The sequence below is a fragment of the Nerophis ophidion genome, linkage group LG03 (genome assembly GCF_033978795.1).
Source record: "Nerophis ophidion isolate RoL-2023_Sa linkage group LG03, RoL_Noph_v1.0, whole genome shotgun sequence".
Lineage (NCBI taxonomy): Eukaryota > Metazoa > Chordata > Actinopteri > Syngnathiformes > Syngnathidae > Nerophis > Nerophis ophidion.
Genome location: NC_084613.1, coordinates 8319840 through 8343841, shown reverse-complemented (window position 1 = coordinate 8343841; position 24002 = coordinate 8319840). Strand labels below are relative to the sequence as shown.

The 24002-nt window shown below is 39.3% G+C and overlaps 1 protein-coding gene across 3 annotated transcripts in view; it reads left to right on the top strand.

Annotated features, from left to right (window-relative positions):
* The first annotated feature begins 4514 nt into the window (after window positions 1-4514).
* The window catches only part of syne1b (spectrin repeat containing, nuclear envelope 1b), a 346051-nt gene continuing 326563 nt past the window's right edge, over window positions 4515-24002 (top strand). For all 3 annotated transcript variants that reach the window (XM_061894156.1, XM_061894155.1, XM_061894154.1), the window contains exons 1-3: window positions 4515-4864; window positions 12624-12685; window positions 22981-23076. In XM_061894156.1, coding sequence (XP_061750140.1) covers window positions 4789-4864; window positions 12624-12685; window positions 22981-23076 — 234 coding nt within the window. In that variant the 5' untranslated portion in view covers window positions 4515-4788. The remainder of the gene's footprint in view (window positions 4865-12623; window positions 12686-22980; window positions 23077-24002) is intronic.

Genomic DNA, 24002 nt, shown 5'->3' with positions numbered 1-24002 from the left:
TCATTCTCGTACTAAAAAAAAAAAGATTTGCAAATCATTGTATTCTGTTTATATTTACATCTAACACAATTTCTCAACTCATATATCGAAACAGGGTTTGTATATATATATATATATATATATATATATATATATATATATATATATATATATATATATATATATATGTATGCGTGTGTGTGTATGTGAGTGTATTTATATGTATGTACATATATATATTTATATATATACATATATATGTATGTGTATATATACATATGTATGTTTATATATATATATATGTATATATATATGTATGTATATATACACATATATATGTATATATACATGCATATATATGTATATATATATAGCTATATCCATATAAATGTATGCGAGTGTGTGTTTGTGTGTGTATTTATATGTATGTACAGATATACATATATATGTATGTATACATATATATGTATGTATGTATGTATACATATATATGTATGTATGTATACATATATGTGTATGTATACATATGTGTATATATATACACATGTATGTATATATGTATGTATGTATATATATATATATATATATTTATATATACAGTATGTATATGTATGTGTGTGTATATATATACACATATATGTGTATACATATATATGTATATAAATGTATGTATGTATTTATGTGTATACACACATATATATGTGTATACATATATATGTGTATAAATGTATGTATTTATGTGTATACACACATATATGTGTATGTATATATATATATATATATATATATATATATATATATATATATATATATATATATATATATATATATATATATATATATCCTTGTAAAGTTATAGTGTCTTTCTTTTTTGCCAGTATTATTACTATTATAACAACTTTTTCTAAAAACATGTGTATTTTATTCTTGTGAATGACACTTTTTTACAACAATAAATCATGTCTTAACCAATCAAAATAGATTTTTTTTGATAATCTAAAAAAGTGTGTGGGCCAGTTGTTCCAGCTGCGTGTATAGAGCTGTAATAATAGAATCACTGGCAGCTATGATCTATTTTTAGTAGAAAAGCTTTTAGCTTGCCAGCTGGTCTTGAAAGAATAAAAGGACATGCTATCATGTAGCTTGTCGCTATTGTGCCTGATATATACACATGAGTCCTGTGACATATAGAAAAATGAAAATAGATGCACAATAAGTGCTACATAGTGGGAATATCGCAGTGGGCGTGTCTAATTTGGCATCACAATGGCGTTATACACCCTGAGAGAGAGCAGGTGGTGGACCAGCCTGGACGTCAATTAATTATTAAAGATTGGCTTTGTTATGTTAGGGGAAGCTCTTCTCATTTGCGGTCAATGTATTAATTAAAATAAGGCTTCCAGAGACTCTGTGTCAAAATACCAAAACAGGAAATAAATGATGTTGTTTTTTCAATTTCCATCCATCCATTTTCTACCGCTTATTCCCTTTTTTGGGGTCGCGGGGGGCGCTGGCGCCTATCTCAGCTACAATCGGGCGGAAGGCGGGGTACACCCTGGACAAGTCGCCAGCACATCGCAGGGCCAACACAGATAGACAGACAACATTTACACTCACATTCACACACTAGGGCCAATTTAGTGTTGCCAATCAACCTATCCCCAGGTGCATGTCTTTGGAGGTGGGAGGAAGCCGGAGAACCCGGAGGGAACCCACGCATTCACGGGGAGAACATGCAAACTCCACACAGAAAGATCCCGAGCCTGGATTTGAACCCAGGACTGCAGGACCTTCGTATTGTGAGGCAGACGCACTAACCCCTCTGCCACCGTGAAGCGGTGTTAGTTCCAGTCATTAGTGTTGCATATAATAGCTATAAATTAATAGTTACATCATGCATACATTACAAATGACCATTTAACATTTTTACCTAGCTAATAATTCAGAAAATAACATATATACTGTATTTTTTTTATTTAAAGGTTTTTAAAACATATTTTTACTGAACTAGAACCTATAAATATATTAAATCAAATAACAAATGTATAAATAAATAAAAAACATAAAGCATACTGGTTTATTATTTTATTTATTTATTTATAATAATACGTATACATTACTAGGTACATTCATACATGACGTTTTATAATTTATAATTCACGCTGAATAATAAATAGATGAATTTGTGTGTAGAAACCATATTTGTGAATGCTTTGGAGCATTCACACAATAAATAGATGAGTTTTGGTAGAGAAAACCATATGTGTGAATGCTTTATTCAGACAATAAGTTGATTAATAAATAGACACATTTTGGTGTAGAAACCCATTTGTGTGAATGTTTTGGAGCATTCACACAATAAAGAGAGGAGTATTGGTGTAGAAAATCATATGTGTGAATGCTTTGGAGCATACACACCAAACGTTGAATAATAAATAGATTCATTTTGGTGTAGAAAACCATACTTGTGAATGCTTTGGAGCATTCACACAATAAATAGATGAGTTTTGGTGTAGAAAACCATATGTGTGAATGTTTTGGAGCATTCACACAATAAGTTGATTAATAAATAGACACATTTTGGTTTATAAAACCATATGTGTGAATGCTTTGGAGCATTCATACAAAACGTTGAATAATAAATAGATGAATTTTGGTGTAGAAAACCATATGTGTGAATGCTTTGGAGCATTCATACAATAAATATATGAGTTTTGGCGTAGAAAACCATATGTGTGAATGCTTTGGAGCATTTACACAATAAGTTGAATAATAAATAGATGAATTTTAGTGTAGAAAACCATATGTGTGAATGCTTTGGAGCATTCACACAATAAATAGATGAGTTTTGGTGTAGAAAGCCATATGTGTGAATGCTTTGGAGCATTCCCACAATAAGTTGATTAATAAATACACACATTTTGGTGTAGAAAACCATATGTGTGAATGCTTTGGAGCATTTCCACAATAAGTTTAATAATAAATAGACACATTTTGGTGTGGAAAACCATTTGTGTGAATGTTTCGGAGCAATCACACAACAAATAGAGGAGTATTGGTGTAGAAAACCATATGTGTGAATGCTTTGGAGCATTCATACAAAACGTTGAATAATAGATGAATTTTGGTGTAGAAAACGATACATGTGAATGCTTTGGAGCATTCACACAATCAATGAGTTTTGGCGTAGAAAACCATATGTGTGAATGCTTTGGAGCATTCACATAATAAGTTGAATAATAAATAGATTAATTTTGATGTAGAAAACCCTATGCGTGAATGATTTGGAGCATTATTACTATTATTACAACTTTTTCTAAAAACATGTGTATTTTATTCTTGTGAAACTTATTGTGTGAATGCTTTGGAGCATTCACACAATAAGTTGATTAATAAATACACACATTTTGGTGTAGAAAGCCATATGTGTGAATGCTTTGGAGCATTCCCACAATAAGTTGATTAATAAATACACACATTTTGGTGTAGAAAACCATATGTGTGAATGCTTTGGAGCATTTCCACAATAAGTTTAATAATAAATAGACACATTTTGGTGTGGAAAACCATTTGTGTGAATGTTTCGGAGCATTCACACAACAAATAGAGGAGTATTGGTGTAGAAAACGATACATGTGAATGCTTTGGAGCATTCATACAAAACGTTGAATGATAAATAGATTAATTTTGGTGTAGAAAACGATACATGTGAATGCTTTGGAGCATTCACACAATAAGTTGAATAATAAATAGATGAATTTTGGTGTAGAAAACCCTATGTGTGAATGCTTTGGAGCATTATTACTATTATTACAACTTTTTCTAAAAAAATGTGTATTTTATTCTTGTGAAACTTATTGTGTGAGTGCTTTGGAGCATTCACACAATAAGTTGATTAATAAATAGACACATTTTGGTGTAGAAAACCATATGTGTGAATGCTTTGGAGCATTTCCACAATAAGTTTAATAATAAATAGACACATTTTGGTGTGGAAAACCATTTGTGTGAATGTTTCGGAGCAATCACACAACAAATAGAGGAGTATTGGTGTAGAAAACCATATGTGTGAATGCTTTGGAGCATTCATACAAAACGTTGAATAATAGATGAATTTTGGTGTAGAAAATGATACATGTGAATGCTTTGGAGCATTCACACAATAAATACATGAGTTTTGGCGTGGAAAACCATATGTGTGAATGCTTTGGAAATATGTTCTTATTTTTTATCATGTGTCATAATTGTGATTTATAGTAAATAGATAAATAAATAAAGACAGTTTACCTCGCTAGTAATTCATAAAAATAAATGTGTTTACTTTTTTTGGCAGCGTTCATGTGTTTTGACGGCGCAAGTGTCCGTCTCATGCGGGATTAAAATAAAATCTCGGGAGCCAAAACAAGCCTGTGGGTGAACCGAGTCACGTGGCGCCCATCTCGTCGCTGATTGGCCGCTCAGGCTGCGTGATGCTGACACCCGGCCTGGCCAGGCTGTGCAGCGGGGGGCTGTGCGCATCCACATCCATGGCTCCTCTGGATGGGAACGCCACACGAAGAAGGGGAAGAGGGAAGGATGGGGTTGTAAATCTGACGCTCTGCTAGTGCTTTGCACTCGAGTGTGTGTGTGTGTGTGTGTGTGTGTGTACGAGTGTGTTTGACAGAGGGAGGCTGGAAGGGATCTATTCATCCCGGCCGCCTTTGCAAAAGGGTCAGGGACAAAAAAAAAAGGTGAGCTTTGGTGTCACTTTTTTCCACCGTGGTTGTGACTTTGACACATGCACGCCGCCTATCATGAGCGAGCCGGAGGATGGCTCACTACAAGGACGTCTCTGCCAGGAAGACCTCGCTGAATCTGGTCACAGGCTTTTTCCAGTATCTGCGAGGTAAGTGGGGCGAGCACCCTGTGGGTGTCTCCACTGGGCTATAATTAGAGGAGTAATAAGGACGTTGTAATTGGCGGTGGACGTGTGCTGCGTCCGCACGCTCCAGCGGGCGTCACGTGACTAAGCCAACGTTCATGCAGAAATCACTGCTTTTGTGAAAGATGCTGCAAAATGCATGAGGCTGGCTTTATTAATAGACCACAGAGGGAAACGTGGGATGCGTCCTCTCCCTCTAATCTCCTGGCATGACCTCTTTTTTTTTGTCTGCACTCATCATAAAAAGAAGTGCTAGCTCAACTTACACAGCACATACACTGCTGCAGCGAGGCTGACATGCTATATGGAGGATGGATGGATGGATGGTGACTGAGGACGAGGGGGTTGTCCTTCAGCGGCTGTAGCTGGAGGTGGAAGTGTGGATATACTGTATAGCTGTGTCATGGTGACGTAAACCACCAGGAAAATAGCATCATAGAGCACATACAGTATTCCTCATACGGTTAAATGTTGGTGTTTCTTTTCTCTTCAGACGTGTTATCCTTGTGCAATTTGTTCCCTGTAAACTTCACAGTTCTTGATTAGTAACACTCTTGCCATCTTAACAAGAGCGGCATCATACTTGGAGTTGCCTCTCATACTGTATTTGACCCGTCTCGTGGAGCTTCATGAGCGGCACAAAATACAAAACCCAAAACCAGTGAAGTTGGCACGTTGTGTAAATTGTAAATAAAAACAGAATTTATATGTACATGTAGAAAAAAAAAAATATATATATATATATATATATATATATATATATATATATCCTTGTAAAATTATAGTCTTTCTTTTTTACTATTATTAAATATATTATTATTATGTATGTATATATATATTATTATTATTATGTATGTGTACCCCGCCTTCCGCCCGATTGTAGCTGAGATAGGCGCCAGCGCCCCCCGCGACCCCAAAAGGGAATAAGCGGTAGAAAATGGATGGATATATATATATAGATATATATATTAGGGGTGTGGGGAAAAAATCAATTTGAATACGAATCGCGATTCTCACGTGCGATTCAGAATCGATTCTCTTTTTTTTTAAAATTCATTTTATTTTATTTATTTATTTTTTAATCAATCCAGCAAACCACTACACAGCAATACCATAACAATGCAATCCAATTCCAAAACCAAACCTGACCCAGCAACACTCAGAACTGCAATAAACAGAGCAATTGAGAGGAGACACAAACACGACACAGAACAAACCAAAAGTAGTGAAACAAAAAAATAATATTTTTAACAACAGTATCAATATTAGTTATAATTTCAGCATAGCAGTGATTAAAAATCCCTCAGTTACATTATCATTAGACATTTATAAAAATAATAAAAAAGAACAATAGTGTCACAGTGGCTTACACTTGCATCACATCTCATAAGCTTGACAACACACTGTGTCCAATGTTTTCACAAAGATAAAATAAGTCATATTTTTGGTTCGTTTAAGAGTTAAAACTAATTAACATTATTGCAATCAGTTGATAAAACATTGTCCTTTATAATTATAAAAGCTTTTTTTTTTAAAAATCTACTACTCTGGTAGCATGTCAGCAGACTGGCGTAGATCCTGCTGAAATCCTATGTATTGAATGAATACAGAATTGTTTTGAATGGGAAAAATATCGTTTTTGAATCGAGAATCGAAAAAATAGATATATAATCGAATCGCGACCCCAAGAATCGATATTGAATCGAATCGTGGGACATCCAAAGATTCGCAGCCCTAGTATATATATGTATATATATATATATATATATATATATATATATATATATATATATATATATATATATATTTCCATTCTTGCTTAATGTACAGCTTAAGTTGTTCAACAGTCTAGTCTCCCTTCTGCAATTTTAGCCTTCATAATGCGCCACACATATTCAATGGGAGACAGGTCTGGACTACAGGCAGGCCAGTCTAGTACCCACACTCTTTTACTAAGAAGCCACGCTGTTGTAACACATGGCTTGGCATTGTATTGCTGAAATAAGCAGGGGCGTCCATGATAACGTTGCTTGGATGGCAACGTATGTTGCTCCAAAAGATGTATGTACCTTTCAGCATTAATGGTGCCTTCACAGATGTGTAAGTTACCCATGCCTTGGGCACTAATACACCCCCATACCATCACAGATGCTGGCTTTTGAACTTTGCGCCCAGAACAGTCCGGATGGTTATTTTCCTCTTTGGTCCGGAGGACACGACATCCACAGTTTCCAAAAACAATTTGAAATGTGGACTTGTCAGACCACAGAACACTTTTCCACTTTGCATCAGTCCTTCTTAGATGAGCTCGGGCCCAGCGAAGCCGGCGGCGTTTCCGGGTGTTGTTGATAAATGGCTTTGGCTTTGCATAGTAGAGTTTTAACTTGCACTTACAGATCAATCAATCAATGTTTACTTATATAGCCCTAAATCACTAGTGTCTCAAAGGGCTGCACAAACCACAACACGAACCACTATGACATCCTCGGTAGGCCCACATAAGGGCAAGGAAAACTCACACCCAGTGGGACTTCGGTGACAATGGTGACTATGAGAACCTTGGAGAGGAGGAAAGCAATGGATGTCGAGCGGGTCTAACATGATACTGTGAAAGTTCAATCCATAATGGATCCAACACAGTCGCGAGAGTCCAGTTCAAAGTGGATCCAACACAGCAGCGAGAGTCCCGTTCACAGCGGAGCCAGCAGGAAACCATCCTAAGCGGAGGCGGATCAGCAGCGCAGAGATGTCCCCAGCCGATACACAGGCAAACAGTACATGGCCACCGGATCGGACCGGACCCCCTCCACAAGGGAGAGTGGGACATAGGAGAAAAAGAAAAGAAACGGCAGATCAACTGGTCTAAAAAGGGAGTCTATTTAAAGGCTAGAGTATACAAATGAGTTTTAAGGTGAGAATTAAATGCTTCTAGATGTAGCGACCAACTGTAGTTACTGACAGTGGTTTTCTGAAGTGTTCCTGAGCCCGTGTGGTGATACCCTTTACACACTGGTGTCGCTTTTTTATGCAGTACCGCCTGAGGGATCGAAGGTCCGTAATATGGCTTGCGTGCAGGGATTTCTCCAGACTCTCTGAACCTTTTGATGATATTACGGAGCGTAGATGGTGAAATCCATGGCATTTGTTGACAAAGTGGTGACCCTCGCCACGTCCTTGCTTGTGAATGAGTGAGCATTTCATGGAAGCTACTTTTATACCCGTTCATGGCACCCACCTGTTCCCAATTAGCCTGCACACCTGTGGGATGTTCCAAAAGTGTCTTTGATGAGCATTCCTCAACTTTCTCAGTCTTCTTTGCCACTTTTGTCAGCTTTTTTGAATCATGTTGCAGGCATCAAATTCCAAATTAGCTAATATTTGCAAAAAATAAAAAAGTTGACCAGTTCCAATGTTAAGTATCTTGTCTTTGCCGTCTATTCAATTGAATATAAGTTGAAAAGGATTTGCAAGTCATTGTATTCCCTTTTTATTTACCATTTATACGACGTGACAACTTCACTGCTTTTGGGTTTAGTATGTGAAAAAGGCTCTCAGTGCAGTTCTACTCCAACCACAACAAGGCACATTGTTCCACCTCAAACACGAGCACAATGACCCACATGTTTATAACAGTTCCCACACATGCTGTAAACGCTGCAATTAACACCTCGATTAAATGACCCACCGAGGCTTCTACAGTCGCAAACAACCTCCGGGATCTCTAATCAGCACCTTGTCAGAAACATTGAAATTAACAGCCGTGGCTGTAGGTAACCTCCTGATGTAGGGTTTTTATATTCATTTCACTATATTGCTACTCTCATCATCGGACTTTTTCCCGTTATTTCCCCGGTGCTCTGGTTTTGTCTCTTTAGCACTTTTACCTTCTCGGCATTAGTCATATAAGTCATATAAGCTAAGCTCGCTGCGGGTTACAAACAACGTACAGTATTTGCTTCTGCTCCCAAGCTCTGGAACGACCTACCTCTGAGTGTTAGACAAGCCTCCTCTCTTCCTGTTTTTAAATCTCTCTTAAAAACATACTTTTATTCCTTGGCTTTTAACACTAAGTGATATCCATCCTGCAATGGCGCCCCATTATACACCTGCTGTGAACCGGTTTTTATGTTTTATTTATTTATTTTTTATCATGTTCTGTTTGTGTTGTGTTGTTTGCTCGGTCCTCGTGTTATCTTTTAACCTGCCCATTGTACAGCACTTTGGCTACCCCTGTGGTAAATTTTAAATGTGCTTTATAAATAAAGTTGATTTGATTTGGATGGATGGATGGATGGATGGACGTAGCATTTATTTGGCTGTCAGCGTAAGCTAAGCTAGTTGCAGTTATGAACAACGTACAGTTTTTGTGATGCATGGATGGATGGATAGATGGATAGATGGACGTAGCATTTAGTAGGCTGTTAGCATAAACTAAGCTAGCTGTGGATTACGAAATACGTACAGTATTTGTGATGGATGGATGGATGGATGGATGTAGCATTTAGTAGGCTGTTAGCATAAGCTAAGCTAGTTGCAGTTATGAACAACGTACAGTTTTTGTGATGGATGGATGGATGGATAGATGGATGGATGGACGTAGCATTTAGTAGGCTGTTAGCATAAACTAAGCTAGCTGTGATTACGAAATATGTACAGTATTTGTGATGGATGGATGGATGGATGGATGGACGTAGAATTTAGTAGGCTGTTAGCGTAAGCTAAGGTAGTTGCGGTTATGAACAACGTACAGTATTTGTGATGGATGGATGGATGGATGGATGTAGCATTTAGTTGGCTGTTAGCATAAACTAAGCTATCTGTGGATTACGAAATACGTACAGTATTTGTGATGGATGGATGTAGCATTTAGTAGGCTGTTAGCGTAAGCTCAGCTAGCTGTGGTTATGAACAACGTACAGTAGTTTTGATGGATGGATGGACGTAGCATTTAGTAGGCTTTTAGCATAAGCTAAGTTAATTGCGGTTATGAACAAAGTACAGTATTTGTGATGGATGGATGGATGGATGTAGCATTTAGTAGGCTGTTGGCATAAGATAAGATAGTTGTGGATTACGAAATACGTACAGTATTTGTGATGGATGGATGGATGTAGCATTTAGTAGGCCTTTAGCGTAAGCACAGCTAGCTGTGGTTATGAACAACGTACAGTATTTGTGATGGATGGATGGATGTAGCATTTAGTAGGCCTTTAGCGTAAGCACAGCTAGCTGTGGTTATGAACAACGTACAGTATTTGTGATGGATGGATGGATGGATGGATGGATGGACATAGCATTTAGTAGGCTTTTAGGATAAGCTAAGTTAGTTGCGGTTATGAACAAAGTACAGAATTTGTGATGGATGGATGTAGCATTTAGTAGGCTGTTAGCGTAAACCGAGCTAGCTATGGATTACGAAATACGTACAGTATTTGTGATGGATGGATGGACGTAGCATTTAGTAGGCTGTTAGCATAAGCTAAGATAGCTGTGGATTATGAAATACGTACAGTATTTGTGATGGATGGATGGATGGATGGATGTAGCATTTAGTAGGCTGTTAGCGTAAGCTCAGCTAGCTGTGGTTATGAACAACGTACATTATTTGTGATTGATGGATGGATGGATGGATGGACGTAGCATTTAGTAGGCTGTTAGCGTAAGCTAAGCTAGTTGCGGTTATGAACAACGTACAGTTTTTGTGATGGATGGATGGATGGATGGATGGGTAAATGGATGGATGGACGTAGCATTTAATAGGCTGTTAGCATAAACTAAGATAGCTGTGGATTACGAAATATGTACAGTATTTGTGATGGATGGATGGATGGATGGATGTAGCATTTAGTAGGCCTTTAGCGTAAGCTCAGCTAGTTGCGGTTATGAACAACGTACAGTATTTGTGATGGATGGATGGATGGATGTAGCATTTAGTAGGCTGTTAGCGTAAACTCAGCTAGCTGTGGTTATGAACAACGTACAGTATTTGTAATGGATGGATAGGCGTAGAATTTAGTAGGGTGTTAGCGTAAGCTAAGCTAGTTGCGGTTATGAACAACATACAGTATTTGTGATGGATGGATGGATGGATGGATTTAGCATTTAGTAGGCTGTTAGCATAAACTAAGCTAGCTGTGGATTACGCTATACGTACAGTATTTGTGATAGATGGATGATGTATGTAGCATTTAGTAGGCTGTTAGCGTAAGCTCAGATAGCTGTGGTTATGAACAACGTACAGTATTTGTGATGGATGGATAGACGTAGAATTTAGTAGGGTGTTAGCGTAAGCTAAGCTAGTTGCGGTTATGAACAACGTACAGTATTTGTGATGGATGGATGGATGTAGCATTTAGTAGGCTGTTAGCATAAGCTAAGATAGCTGTGGATTACGAAATACGTACAGTATTTGTGATAGATGGATGTAGCATTTAGTAGGCTGTTAGCGTAAACTCAGCTAGCTGTGGTTATGAACAATGTACAGTATTTGTGATGGATGGATGGACGTAGAATTTAGTAGGGTGTTAGCGTAAGCTAAGCTAGCTGTGGTTATGAACAACGTACAGTAGTTTTGATGGATGGATGGACGTAGCATTTAGTAGGCTTTGAGCATAAGCTAAGTTAATTGCGGTTATGAACAAAGTACAGTATTTGTGATGGATGGATGGATGGATGGATGTAGCATTTAGTAGGCTGTTGGCATAAGATAAGATAGTTGTGGATTACGAAATACGTACAGTATTTGTGATGGATGGATGGATGTAGCATTTAGTAGGCCTTTAGCGTAAGCACAGCTAGCTGTGGTTATGAACAACGTACAGTATTTGTGATGGATGGATGGATGTAGCATTTAGTAGGCTGTTAGCATAAGCTAAGAAAGCTGTGGATTACGAAATACGTACAGTATTTGTGATAGATGGATGTAGCATTTAGTAGGCTGTTAGCGTAAACTCAGCTAGCTGTGGTTATGAACAATGTACAGTATTTGTGATGGATGGATGGACGTAGAATTTAGTAGGGTGTTAGCGCAAGCTAAGCTAGTTGCGGTTATAAACAACATACAGTATTTGTGATGGAAGGATGGATGGATGTAGCATTTAGTAGGCTGTTAGCATAAGCTAAGCTAGCTGTGGATTACAAAATACGTACAGTATTTGTGATGGATGGATGGATGGATGGATGTAGCATTTAGTAGGCTGTTAGCGTAAGCTCAGCTAGCTGTGGTTATGAACAACGTACAGTATTTGTGATGGATGAATGGACGTAGCTATTAGTAGGCTGTTAGCGTAAACTAAGCTATCCGTGGATTACGAAATATGTACACTATTTGTGATGGATGGATGGATGGATGGACGTAGCATTTAGTAGGCTGTTATCGAGGATTACGAACAACGTCCAGTATTTGTGATGAATGGATGGACGTAGCATTTAGTAAGCTGTTAGCGTAAGCTAAGCTTGGACTCCGACTTAAACAAGTTGAAAAACTTATCCGGGTGTTACCATTTAGTGGTCAATTGTATGGAATATGTACTGTACTGTACAATCTACTAATAAAAGATTCAATCAATCAATCAATCAATCAATCAATCAATCAGCTGTGGGTTACGAACAACGTACAGTATTTGTGATGGATGGTGTCAAAAACAGTATTTTCTGATTAATCGAAATTCTTATTTGTTTGAATGTTATATTATACCCATTGTTTTTTCTGTTTTTTTTACAGATGAGCAGGAGGCAGTGCAAAAGAGAACCTTCACCAAATGGATTAATTCTCACTTGGCAAAGGTAAGTGTCTAAGCAGGAGACTGCACACCTCACCCTGGAAAACATGGAATCAATCAACTCGGAGGATGTTATTTCAGAATGTTTCATTTTGTAGATAACAGACATTGCATCAAATTGTAATCATTTCAAATGTCAACTATCTGGCTTTAAGAAAGACTAAACAAATCAATAATATAAATGATGTGGTCGGTAACAGTTTCATTATGAAAAAAATATGGAATCACTTAATTTTATAGAAAAAATGGAATCAAACTATAATTTAAATTTTCTAAGGCTAAAATCTGCATCAGACTAAATCAATTTGGAGAGCTGTGGCAACAGGTAGATTATCATAAATCTTGGTCCCAAACATGAGATATGTCAATTGAAACAATGAAGATGATTATCAAACTTCTTAAAGAAGATAAACATCCCACTATGTTGCAAAATATGTTGATTATTGACAGTCAGCTGTGTGTAAAATGTGGACCAAACTCAAACAACACGGGAAGGTTGTGTAAGGCAACCATACTGGTAGACCAAGGACAACATCAAAGCGCCGAGACAGAAAACTTCAAGCAATATGTCTTGAAAACAAAAAAATGGACGGAAACTGGAGCCGCAGTCTGTAAGAAAGCACTCGAAGGAAATGGGATTTAATTACAAAAAAGTTCATGAACAGCTAAACATAAAAAAACAACACAGTTTCAATGGGTTACGGAAAAGCAATGGTGGACTATGGATGACTGGATGGACATCATAGTCAGTGATGAATGGTGCATCTGCATTGGACAAGGTGATGCTGCTGGAAATTTGCTTAGTGGTGTTACAATTAGGTTTATGAAGACGACTTCCTGAAGAAAATATGCACATTGATAATATGGGGCTGCATGTCAGGTACAATAAATGCACACGTTTACATTATGTCTCTTATTCCATCAATTGAAAGGTTATTTGGGGTTGATGACATCATTTTATACACGATAATGCATCTAAGTAAAATGTGTCAAAACTTTCTTGGAAGAAATATACATAGGGCCAATGTCACGGCCTGCAAATAGTCCTGATCTCTGTCACGTGTGGGGGGGTCGTATCTTTCTGCGGGGTTCTTTCTCCCGGGATGCAGACAGACTACTCCGGACAAGGCGTGCCTGTAGGAACATGATTTAATTTTGGAAAATCAAACACGTACCAAAACCAGAAAACAAGCAGAATGAAAACGCGCCGATCACATGGGAAGCTAAGTACCTCTTAGCATAAACTCGGAGACAAGAATTACTAACGCAACCAACGAGAAGAGTGAATAAATAGCTCTCTGATTAGTGGTCGACAACAGGTGAGCGTGCCGACTACTAACCACAGGCAGGTGAAGCCAATGAATCCCCATGGAAACTAAAACAAACCCAGAGGTGCACAAACCGGAACTGAGGGAGTCCAAAACTAACAGAAAATAACAAAACATGAGATCATGACAATCTCCATCCAATGTCAAATGTGTGGTGGAAATAGCAGAAAATGATCAATGACAAGACAAAGCTAATCAGACAACAGCAATCAGAGAAAGTTGGAGCATGATTGATGAACAATTCTCTTTGTCTGCAGGTTGGTTTAAAAGCCAGAGGTGGTGCAAGAAAGTAAAAGTGGTCTGTTGTCGTGTTTTTTTGTTTTTCATGATTCCATATTTAAAGGGGAACATTGTCACAATTTCAAAAGGGTTAAAATCAATAAAAATCAGTTCACAGTGGCTTGTTTTATTTTCGAAGTTTTTTTCAAAATTTTACACCTCCCGGAATATCCCTAAAAAAAAGCTTTAAAGTTCTTGATTTTCGCTATTTGCGATGCGACGGTCCATTTCCCTGTGACGTCATACAGGGCTGCCAATACAAACATGGCGGTTACCACAGCAAGATATAGCGACATTAGCTCGGATTCAGACTCGGATTTCAGCGGCTTAAGCAATTCAACAGATTACGCATGTATTGAAACAGATGGTCGGAGTATGGAGGCAGATAGCGAAAACGAAATTGAAGAAGAAATTGAAGCTATTAAGCAAATAGCTATTGACGCTATTCGGCCATAGCGTGGGTGTACCTAATGAAGTGGCCCATAGCATGGTTGCCTTATTAGCATCGCCGGTAAAATGTGCGCACCAAACGATTAGGACTTTCGCATCTTGTGACACTGGAGCAAATTAAATCCGTCGATTGGTAAGTGTTTGTTTGCAATTAAATGTGGGTATCTAGTTTCAAATGTACATACAGCTGGCGTAAATAGCATGTTAGCATCGATTAGCGTAGCATGTTAGCATCGATTAGCTGGCAGTCATGCCGTGACCAAATATGTCTGATTAGCACATAAGTCAACAACATCAACAAAACTCACCTTTGTGATTTCGTTGACTTAATCCAGGGGCGCTCACACTTTTTCTGCAGGCGAGCTACTTTTCAATTGACCAAGTCGAGGAGATCTACCTCATTCCTATTTATAATTTATATTTATTTATTTATGAAAGAGACATTTTTGTTAACAAGTTAATGGTGTTTAATGATAATACAAGCATGTTTAACACACATAGATTCCTTTCTTTCATGAAGACAAGAATATAAGGTGGTGTATTACCTGATTCTGATGACTTGCATTGATTGGAATCAGACAGTGGTGTTGATAACGTCCGCATTTTCAAATGGAGGAAAAAAAAAGTCCTCCTTTCTGTCCAATACCACATGAAAGTGGTTGGATTTGGCATCTCATTTGTCCAACTTGCATACTCGTTTTTAAACACTTTGTTATGAGAGTAGCATATGTGTGTGGCCCTTTAATGTCTGGCAGCAGGTGAGTGACGTCAGTGAGTGTGCGGGTGGGCAAGCAAGTGAGAAAGCGGTCGCTGAGGGCGGGGGAGAAATACATTGGCATCAAACTCCGTAGCTTGCTAGCTTGTGCACGCTAGCTTTCTGAGACTCTTATTTTGTTAGCACAGGCAGGATGAAACAGGTCTTTTATGGTGAAGACAGGAACTGTGCAGTCGGTCTTTAGAGTTTTGACAGTAGGTACGGAGTCTCTAGAAATAAAATGTGTTTCTCTGCGTCCGCCCTGTTAGTGATTTTTTTCTTAAATATGAGCTCGCAGCAGCCAGCGTCATCTCACAAGATCCTCGGGTGCCGAGAATGTCAAACAACTGACGAAAGTGAAGTCTTGGTATGATTGATGATTGCTCATTTTTATGTACATTTTTTAATGCCTGGCTTGAGATCGACTGACACACCCTACGAGATCGACCAGTCGATCGCGATCGACGTAATGGGCACCCCTGACTTAATCGCTGCAAATGCATCTGCAGGTTATCCATACATCTCTGTGCCATGTCTGTCTTAGCATCGCCGGCAGACACTCTGGCAAATTCAATGGGGATCTGGCGGCAGATTTCTTGCCAGTGGTGCAAATAGCATGTTAGCATCGATTAGCGTAGCATGTTAGCATCGAGTAGCTGGCAGCCAACATCAACAAAACTCACCTTTGTGATTTCGTTGACTATCGTTGCAAATGCATCTGCAGGTTATCCATACATCTCTGTGCCATGTCTGCCTTAGCATCGCCGGTAAAATATGGAGACACTCTGGCACATTCAATGGGGGTCTGGCGGCAGACACTTTGGCATCTTCGGGCCAGTGGTGCAACTTGAATCCCTCCCTGTTAGTGTTGTTACACCCTCCGACAACACACCGACGAGGCATGATGTCTCCAAAGTTCCAAAAAATAGTCGAAAAAAGGGAAAATAACAGAGCTGAGACCCGGTGTTTGTAATGTGAAAATAGCGGGTGTGTTACCTCCGTGACGTCACGTTCTGACGTCATCGCTAAAAGACTTATAAACAGAAAGGCGTTTAATTTGCCAATATTCACCCATTTAGAGTTTGGAAATCGGTTAAAAAAATACATGGTCTTTTTTCTGCAACATCAAGGTATATATTGACGCTTACATAGGTTTGGTGATAATGTTCCCCTTTAAGTGATTCCATCATTTGTTTTACTCTGATCTAAAAATAGAACTGTTACTGACTACCACAATTGATGTCCTTTAAGCCAGAAAGTTGCCATTTGGAATTACTATACTTTTGTGTCATGCATATCCTCCAAGTCTGCTGATTGCATCATTTTTGCCAGGGGTCGTACTTGTTGGCTTTACGACGGTAGTCTTAAAGCGGTTCGGGAGAGACTCCTGTAGCGTTTTATGGCTGCACGATACTACCCCTTAAAGCAGGGGTCGGGAACCTTTTTGGCTGAGAGAGCCATGAAAGCCAAATATTTCAAAATGTATTTCCGTAAGAGCCATATAACATTTTTCAACACTGAATACAACTAAATTCGTCCATTTTTAAGTATGACCAACATTTGTAGAGTATGATAAGTCTCTTATTCTTTTTAACCACATTGTTATTCTAAAAGTCAACCAATAATAAATATAATACTTCTTACCATTAATGCGCCATCGTGAACAGGTGCGGTAGAAAACGGATGGCTGGTTGGATTAAAATGCATGAGAAGTTTTATGTTTTGAACGTTATTTTTGAAACTGTGATTACCAGCGGAATTATTCATTACTTATCGTGTTAAGCAATGTCAGCTAAGATTTATCTGAGAGCCAGGTGCAGTCATCTGGCTCTAGACCCCTTGTTTAAGCATTAGACCCCTTTTTACCTGCACCCTGCCTCCCGCTGTTTCCCACATCTACAAAGCAATTAGCTACCGACTGCCACCTACTGATATGGAAGAGTATTACACGGTTACTCGGCATAGCTCGGTTAGGAGAGTGGCCGTGCTAGCAACCTGAGGGTTCCAGGTTCGATTCCCGCTTGCGCCATTCTAGTCACTGCCGTTGTGTCTTTGGGCAAGACACTTTACACACCTTTCCCAGTCCACCCACACTGTTTTAAAAGTAACTTAGATATTGGGTGTCACTTTGTAAAGCGCTTTGAGTCACTAGAGAAAAGCGCTATATAAATGTAATTATCTGAGAGCCATATGTAATCATCAAAAGAGCCACATCTGGCTCTAGAGCCATAGGTTCCCTACCCCTGCCTTAAAGCCTTATCATGCTACCGTGGCCGCTATTAATTGCGATACGCTGGCAAAATGGCTGTAAATAATGACAAAATGCGGAGTAAATGTCACATGCAAGACTGTTCCTTGCAGCATTCCCAGGTCATGTGCACATAGTGATGCAGATGGTGAACAACGGGAGGACAGTTCCCCGCCGCCCGCCATCTATTTTACTTTTATGGTACAAGAAATAGTGCATGTGTGCCTCACGCCACGTAGATGTGTGACTGTCAGATATCGGCGCTGGGCTCAGGGTTGTTCCAAACTTGTTCAAGTTGAAGAGGAATTTCAAGCTGTAATTATTCAAGCACTGGCATTGGGTGCATACCAATAGCGGCGCTGGAATTATGCTGCATCATGGAAGAGGAGCTCACGCGTTAACTTTTACAGCACTGCAGCTTACGGGTGATATATTTCATCCTTCATGGAACAGTAGCAATGCGCCAATAAAAATGATCTTTATTGCCACTGTCTGTTAGGGGCAATGCTGGCTGGAGAACCGGCCAAGTTCATTTGTCATTTGCATGTTATTTGGTTGTTTATATTTTAGAAATGCAGTCTGTAGTCGCAGAGTGCATTGTTTGCAAAAGCAAATAGCCCTCGATTTTTTTTAATTAAATAGGAAAATATTTTATCTAGCTCCGCATGCGCCTTAAAGGCGAACATTATCACAATTTCAAAAGGGTTAAAAACAATAAAAATTAGTTCCCAGTGGCTTGTTGTATTTTTTAATGTTTTTTTTTCAAAATTTTACTGGTCTCGGAATATCCCTAAATAAAGCTTTAAAGTGCCTTACTTTCGCTATCTTCGAAATCACTAGCCAGTTCCCTGTGACGTCACACAGTGCTGCCAATGTAAACAAACAATGGGAATACCACAGCAAGATATAGTGACATTAGCTCGGATTCAAACACGGATTTCAGCAGTTTAAGCGATTCAACAGATTACGCATGTATTGAAACAGATGGTTGGAGTATGAAAATATTGAAGAAGAAACTGAAGCTATTGAGTGAATAGCTATTGACGTTATTCATAGCCGTAGCATGGCCGAATAGCTGCGTTAGCATCGCCGGTAAAATGTGCGGACAAAACGATCAGGACTTTCGCATCTTGTGACACTGGAGCAACTTAAATCCGTCGATTGGTAAGTGTTTTTTTCGCATTAAATGTGGGTGGAAGGAAACGTAATATAGATTAGATTAGATTAGATTAGATAGTACTTTATTCATTCCGTCAGGAGAGTTCCTTCAGGAAAATTACAATTTTCAGCACAATCCCATTCAAGATCAGACAAACATTACAGGGAGACAGAACAGGATCGCTGACGGGTCTGCCGGCTTCCAGCGCCCCTTACAAAAAAAGATGAAATACAGGTAAACAAGGGGGGGGGGGGGGGGGGGGGGGGAATAGAAGATTAAAATGAAATAAAAAAATCGGTCTTAGCCTGGGCCTTGGTTGCAAATGCATCTACAGGTTATCCATACATTTCTGTGCCATGTCTGCTTTAGCACCGCCGGTAATTAGCATGTTAGCATCGAAAAAACGGAAAATAACAGAGCTGAGACCCAATGTTTACAATGTGTTGAAAAGGAAAATGGCGGCTGTGTTACCTCGGCAACGTCACATTCTGACGTCATCGCCTCCCGAGCGATAAACAGAAAGGCGTTTAATTCGCCAAAATTCACCCATTTAGAGTTTGGAAATCGGTTAAAAAAATAGATGGTCTTTTTTCTGCACCATCAAGGTATATATTGACGCTTACATAGGTCTGGTGATAATGTTCCCCTTTAAAATGTTGCTGCTTTGCTGTCATGCATGTTACACATGTACTGTTGTTTACAATCAAACCCTCAGCACTCGCTGACTCTACCAGTTTGCTCCTTAGGCCAGGGCTGATAACAAATTTTGCTCAACAATAGATTGAGCTATAAATGATTGCCGATAAATGATATTATTGCCATCGACTAAATTAACCACTGATGTAATGGTAATACATAATATTTGTGACGATCTGTCACATTCAGGTCGGGTTGTGTTCCCTTGGTTGGTGTTGGCTCCCCGAGTGCTGTTTCCCCTCACCTGCTGCTGATTGGCAGCCTGGCCGCACCTGTTGTCAATCAGCGGCTGCTATTTATGCCTGCCTCGCCCTCCAGCCAGGGCTCGATGATAGGTTTCCTGTTTTGTGTTATCCTGTTTCCTGGTTGCTGTTTTCCATGCATTTTGACATTAAAGCCATGTTTTCCTGCGCCACGCCTGCCATCTCTGCATCTTGGGGTTCACTACCAACGGATTATGAATGCATATCCTTTCGAATGCAACAAACTTGTATTTCTTGTATATTTTAACATTGTAATTGGAATGTTAACTTTGAAATCCCCGAGTTAAATAAACAATTAATAACAATAAAATGTATTTTCTCTGTTATCAAAATGTTCACCTTGAATAAAAATAACAACCAAAAGCAATTAAATATTTTAAAGAGTGGGAGGGGGGCCTTCAAATATACACAACCAAAACAATTAATAAAATGGCTGAAAGTATTGACAATCAATCAATCAATCAATGTTTACTTATATAGCCCTAAATCACTAGTGTCTCATAGGGCTGCACAAACCACAACACAAACCACTCAAATTATCTCTTCGTTATTGAACATGTCGGCAGAGGTACAGTTCTAACTTAGAGATGGATGTCAACATTCAAACAACTGATGTGTACTAAGTACAATACTTACAGTACAAACACTTTGTAGGGCGCAACGTACCACATTCAACTTCATGGAAAAAGCTACTTCCAACATACCATAGGTTCAAAATTTTTCATTATTATGCGGACATAGCGAAATTATCACTGAGGCTCTCATTTAAAGGAAACTTAAGTCTTGGAAGTAAGTAAAGTAAGTAAGTAAATTTTATTTATAAAGCGCTTTTCACAAATAAAATCACAAAGCACTGTACAAAACCTAGGTGAAGTAAAACAACAATTGAATTAAAACAAAAGGGGCAACTTCTTAAAAGGTGTACAAAGTGGATTAAAAATGATAGTTATAAGGTGCATTAACTAAAAGCTTTACTAAAAAGAGAACTTTTCAAATGTTTCTTAAAAGTGTCAACACAGTCAAGATCACGGAGGGACTGGTGCAAGCTGTACCAGAGTCTGGGAGCTACAGCCTGGAATGCCAGGTTCTCCGGTTCTCCACTGGATTTAAAATGAGCTTTTGGGGTCTTTAGAATACCACTGTGTTGGCTCTCTGATGAGGTGGCGACTTGTCCAGGGTGTACCCCGCCGATTGCCCGAATGCAGCTGAGATAGGCGCCAGCGACCCTGAAAGGGACAAGCGGTAGAAAATGGATGGATGGAATACCCTGGTCTGAAGACCAGAGGCTGCGCCCTGAATAGTAGGAGTCATAACAAGTCAGGGATGTACTGGAAGTGCAAATGAGACTCAAATGTAAACAGAAAACAAGATAAAACAACTGGAAAGCACAGTTATCATAATCAGCTCATTTTTTAATGTTACATTATCCATGTGTTTGTTACGTCTCGCCTCGACTACTGTAACGTATTATTTTCGGGTCTCCCCATGTCTAGCATTAAAAGATTACAGTTAGTACAAAATGCGGCTGCTAGACTTTTGACAAGAACAAGAAAGTTTGATCACATTACGCCTGTACTGGCTCACCTGCACTGGCTTCCTGTGCACTTAAGATGTGACTTTAAGGTTTTACTACTTACGTATAGAATACCACACGGTCTAGCTCCATCCTATCTTGCCGATTGTATTGTACCATATGTCTCGGCAAGAAATCTGCGTTCAAAGGACTCCGGCTTATTAGTGATTCCCAAAGCCCAAAAAAAGTCTGCGGGCTATAGAGCGTTTTCATTTCGGGCTCCAGTACTCTGGAATGCCCTCCCGGTAACAGTTCGAGATGCTACCTCAGTAGAAGCATTTAAGTCTCACCTTAAAACTCATTTGTATACTTTAGCCTTTAAATAGACTCCCTTTTTAGACCAGTTGATCTGCCGTTTGTTTTCTTTTTCTCCTATATCCCACTCTCCCTTGTGGAGGGGGTCCGGTCCGATTTGGTGGCCATGTACTGCTTGCCTGTGTATCGGCTGGGGACATCTCTGCGCTGCTGATCCGCCTCCGCTTGGGATGGTTTCCTGCTGGCTCCGCTGCTGTGTTGGATCCACTTTGGACTGGAGTCTCCCGACTGTGTTGGATCCAATATGGATTTAACTTTCACAGTATCATGTTAGACCCGCTCGACATCCATTGCTTTCGTCCTCTCCAAGGTTCTCATAGTCATCATTGTCACCGACGTCCCACTGGGTGTGAGTTTTTCCTTGCCCTTATGTGGGCCTACCGAGGATGTGGTGGTGGTTTGTGCAGCCCTTTGAGACACTAGTGATTTAGGGCTATATAAGTAAACATTGATTGATTGATTGATTGATTGATTAAAACATAACATTTAACCATCAAAAAATAAGCATGAAAGTACCAAAAAGTGGAACAGTTGAGTACCAGTATCGATTCCAAGGTACCGGGAATTGGTACGATATCGTTTTAAATGTGAACAGTACCCATACCTCAATCAGCTGGCATTTAAAAGGTGATAACTTAGTCAAAATTGACAAAAAAATGTGTTTAAGACTTAGACTTCCTTTTATTGTCATCCAAATTTGAACTTTACAGTGTTGTTGCATTAGCTCATGGTAGTGGAGATAAAAGAGCAATAAGGTGCAGATATAGATAAATAGATTACTGTACAAAATTGATAAAAAAATGTGTTTAAGAGATACAACTTCTTCCCACTCCTGGCCCCGACATTGCCAGCCACGGTATACCATGCCAAGTATTCAGACTACTGAATAAGTACTTGAGTCCGTCCTGCAAAAGTGGGGATGCCATGTGCAGGAGACGGTATATGGGGAGGGTTAGAAAAGGAGCACACACCCAGGACCCGGGCGCAGAGCCATCGCCAAGGAAACAACGCCATCTTTTCAGCCGCAGGGAAGCTCGGGCACTCGTTGCTAACAAGCCTGTTTGTCACAAGCAGCATTTGGTCTGGCTTGGCAGGGGCTGGCGACGGTTTAGCATACCAATGTCCTTTCACACATGTCCCAAACATTCCGCACTCACAATGGCAGCGACCCCCCCCCCCCCGCTCCCACATGAATTGAAGACATTGCTCACGTTTTTTTTGTCCTCTATTGCAGCATAATCCTCCGCTTGAGGTCAACGACCTTTTCGAGGACTTTAAAGATGGGGTGAAGCTCTTGTCTCTGTTGGAAGTGTTGTCGGACCAGAGGCTGGTAAGTAGTGTTTCTCTTTTCTTTTACACTTAAAATGACCATATTGTAGTACAAAACCCAAAAGCTGTGAAGTTGGCACCTTGTGTAAATGGTAAGGGTGTAACGGTACCCAAAAATCTTGGTCGAGGTACAGTTCGGTTCATTTTTGGTACAGTAAGAAAACAACAAAATATACATTTTCTGGTTACAAACACCATTTTCATATGAGTTGGGAAATTGTGTTAGATGTAAATATAAACAGAATACAATGATTTGCAAATCTTTTTCAACCCATATTGTATTAAATGCACTACAAAGACTAGATTTTTGATGTTAAAACTAATAAACTTTAATATTTTTTTTGCAAATAATAATTAACTTAAAATTTCATGGCTGAAACACATGCCAAAGTAGTTGGGAAAGGGCATGTTCACCACTGTGTTACATCACCTTTTCTTTTAACAACACTCAATAAACGTTTGGGAACTGAGGAAACTAATTGTTGAAGCTTTGAGAGTGGAATTCTTTCCCATTCTTGTTTTATGTAGAGCTTCAGCCGTTCAACAGTCCGGGGTCTCCGCTGTCGTATTTTACGCTTCATAAAGCACCACACATTTTCGATGGGAGACAGGTCTGGACTGCAGGCGGACCAGGAAAGTACGAAGCCATGCAGTTGTAGCACGTGCTGAATGTGGCTTGGCATTGTCTTGCTGAAATAAGCAGGGGCGTCCATGAAAAAGACGGCACTTAGATGGCAGCATATGTTGTTCCAAAACCTTTATGTACCTTTCAGCATTAATGGTGCCTTCACAGATGTGTCAGTTACCCATGCCTTGGGCAGTAATGCCCCCCCATACCATCACACATGCTGGCTTTTGAACTTTGCGCCGATAACAGTCTGGATGGTTCGCTTCCCCTCTGATAAGGATGACACGATGTCGACTATT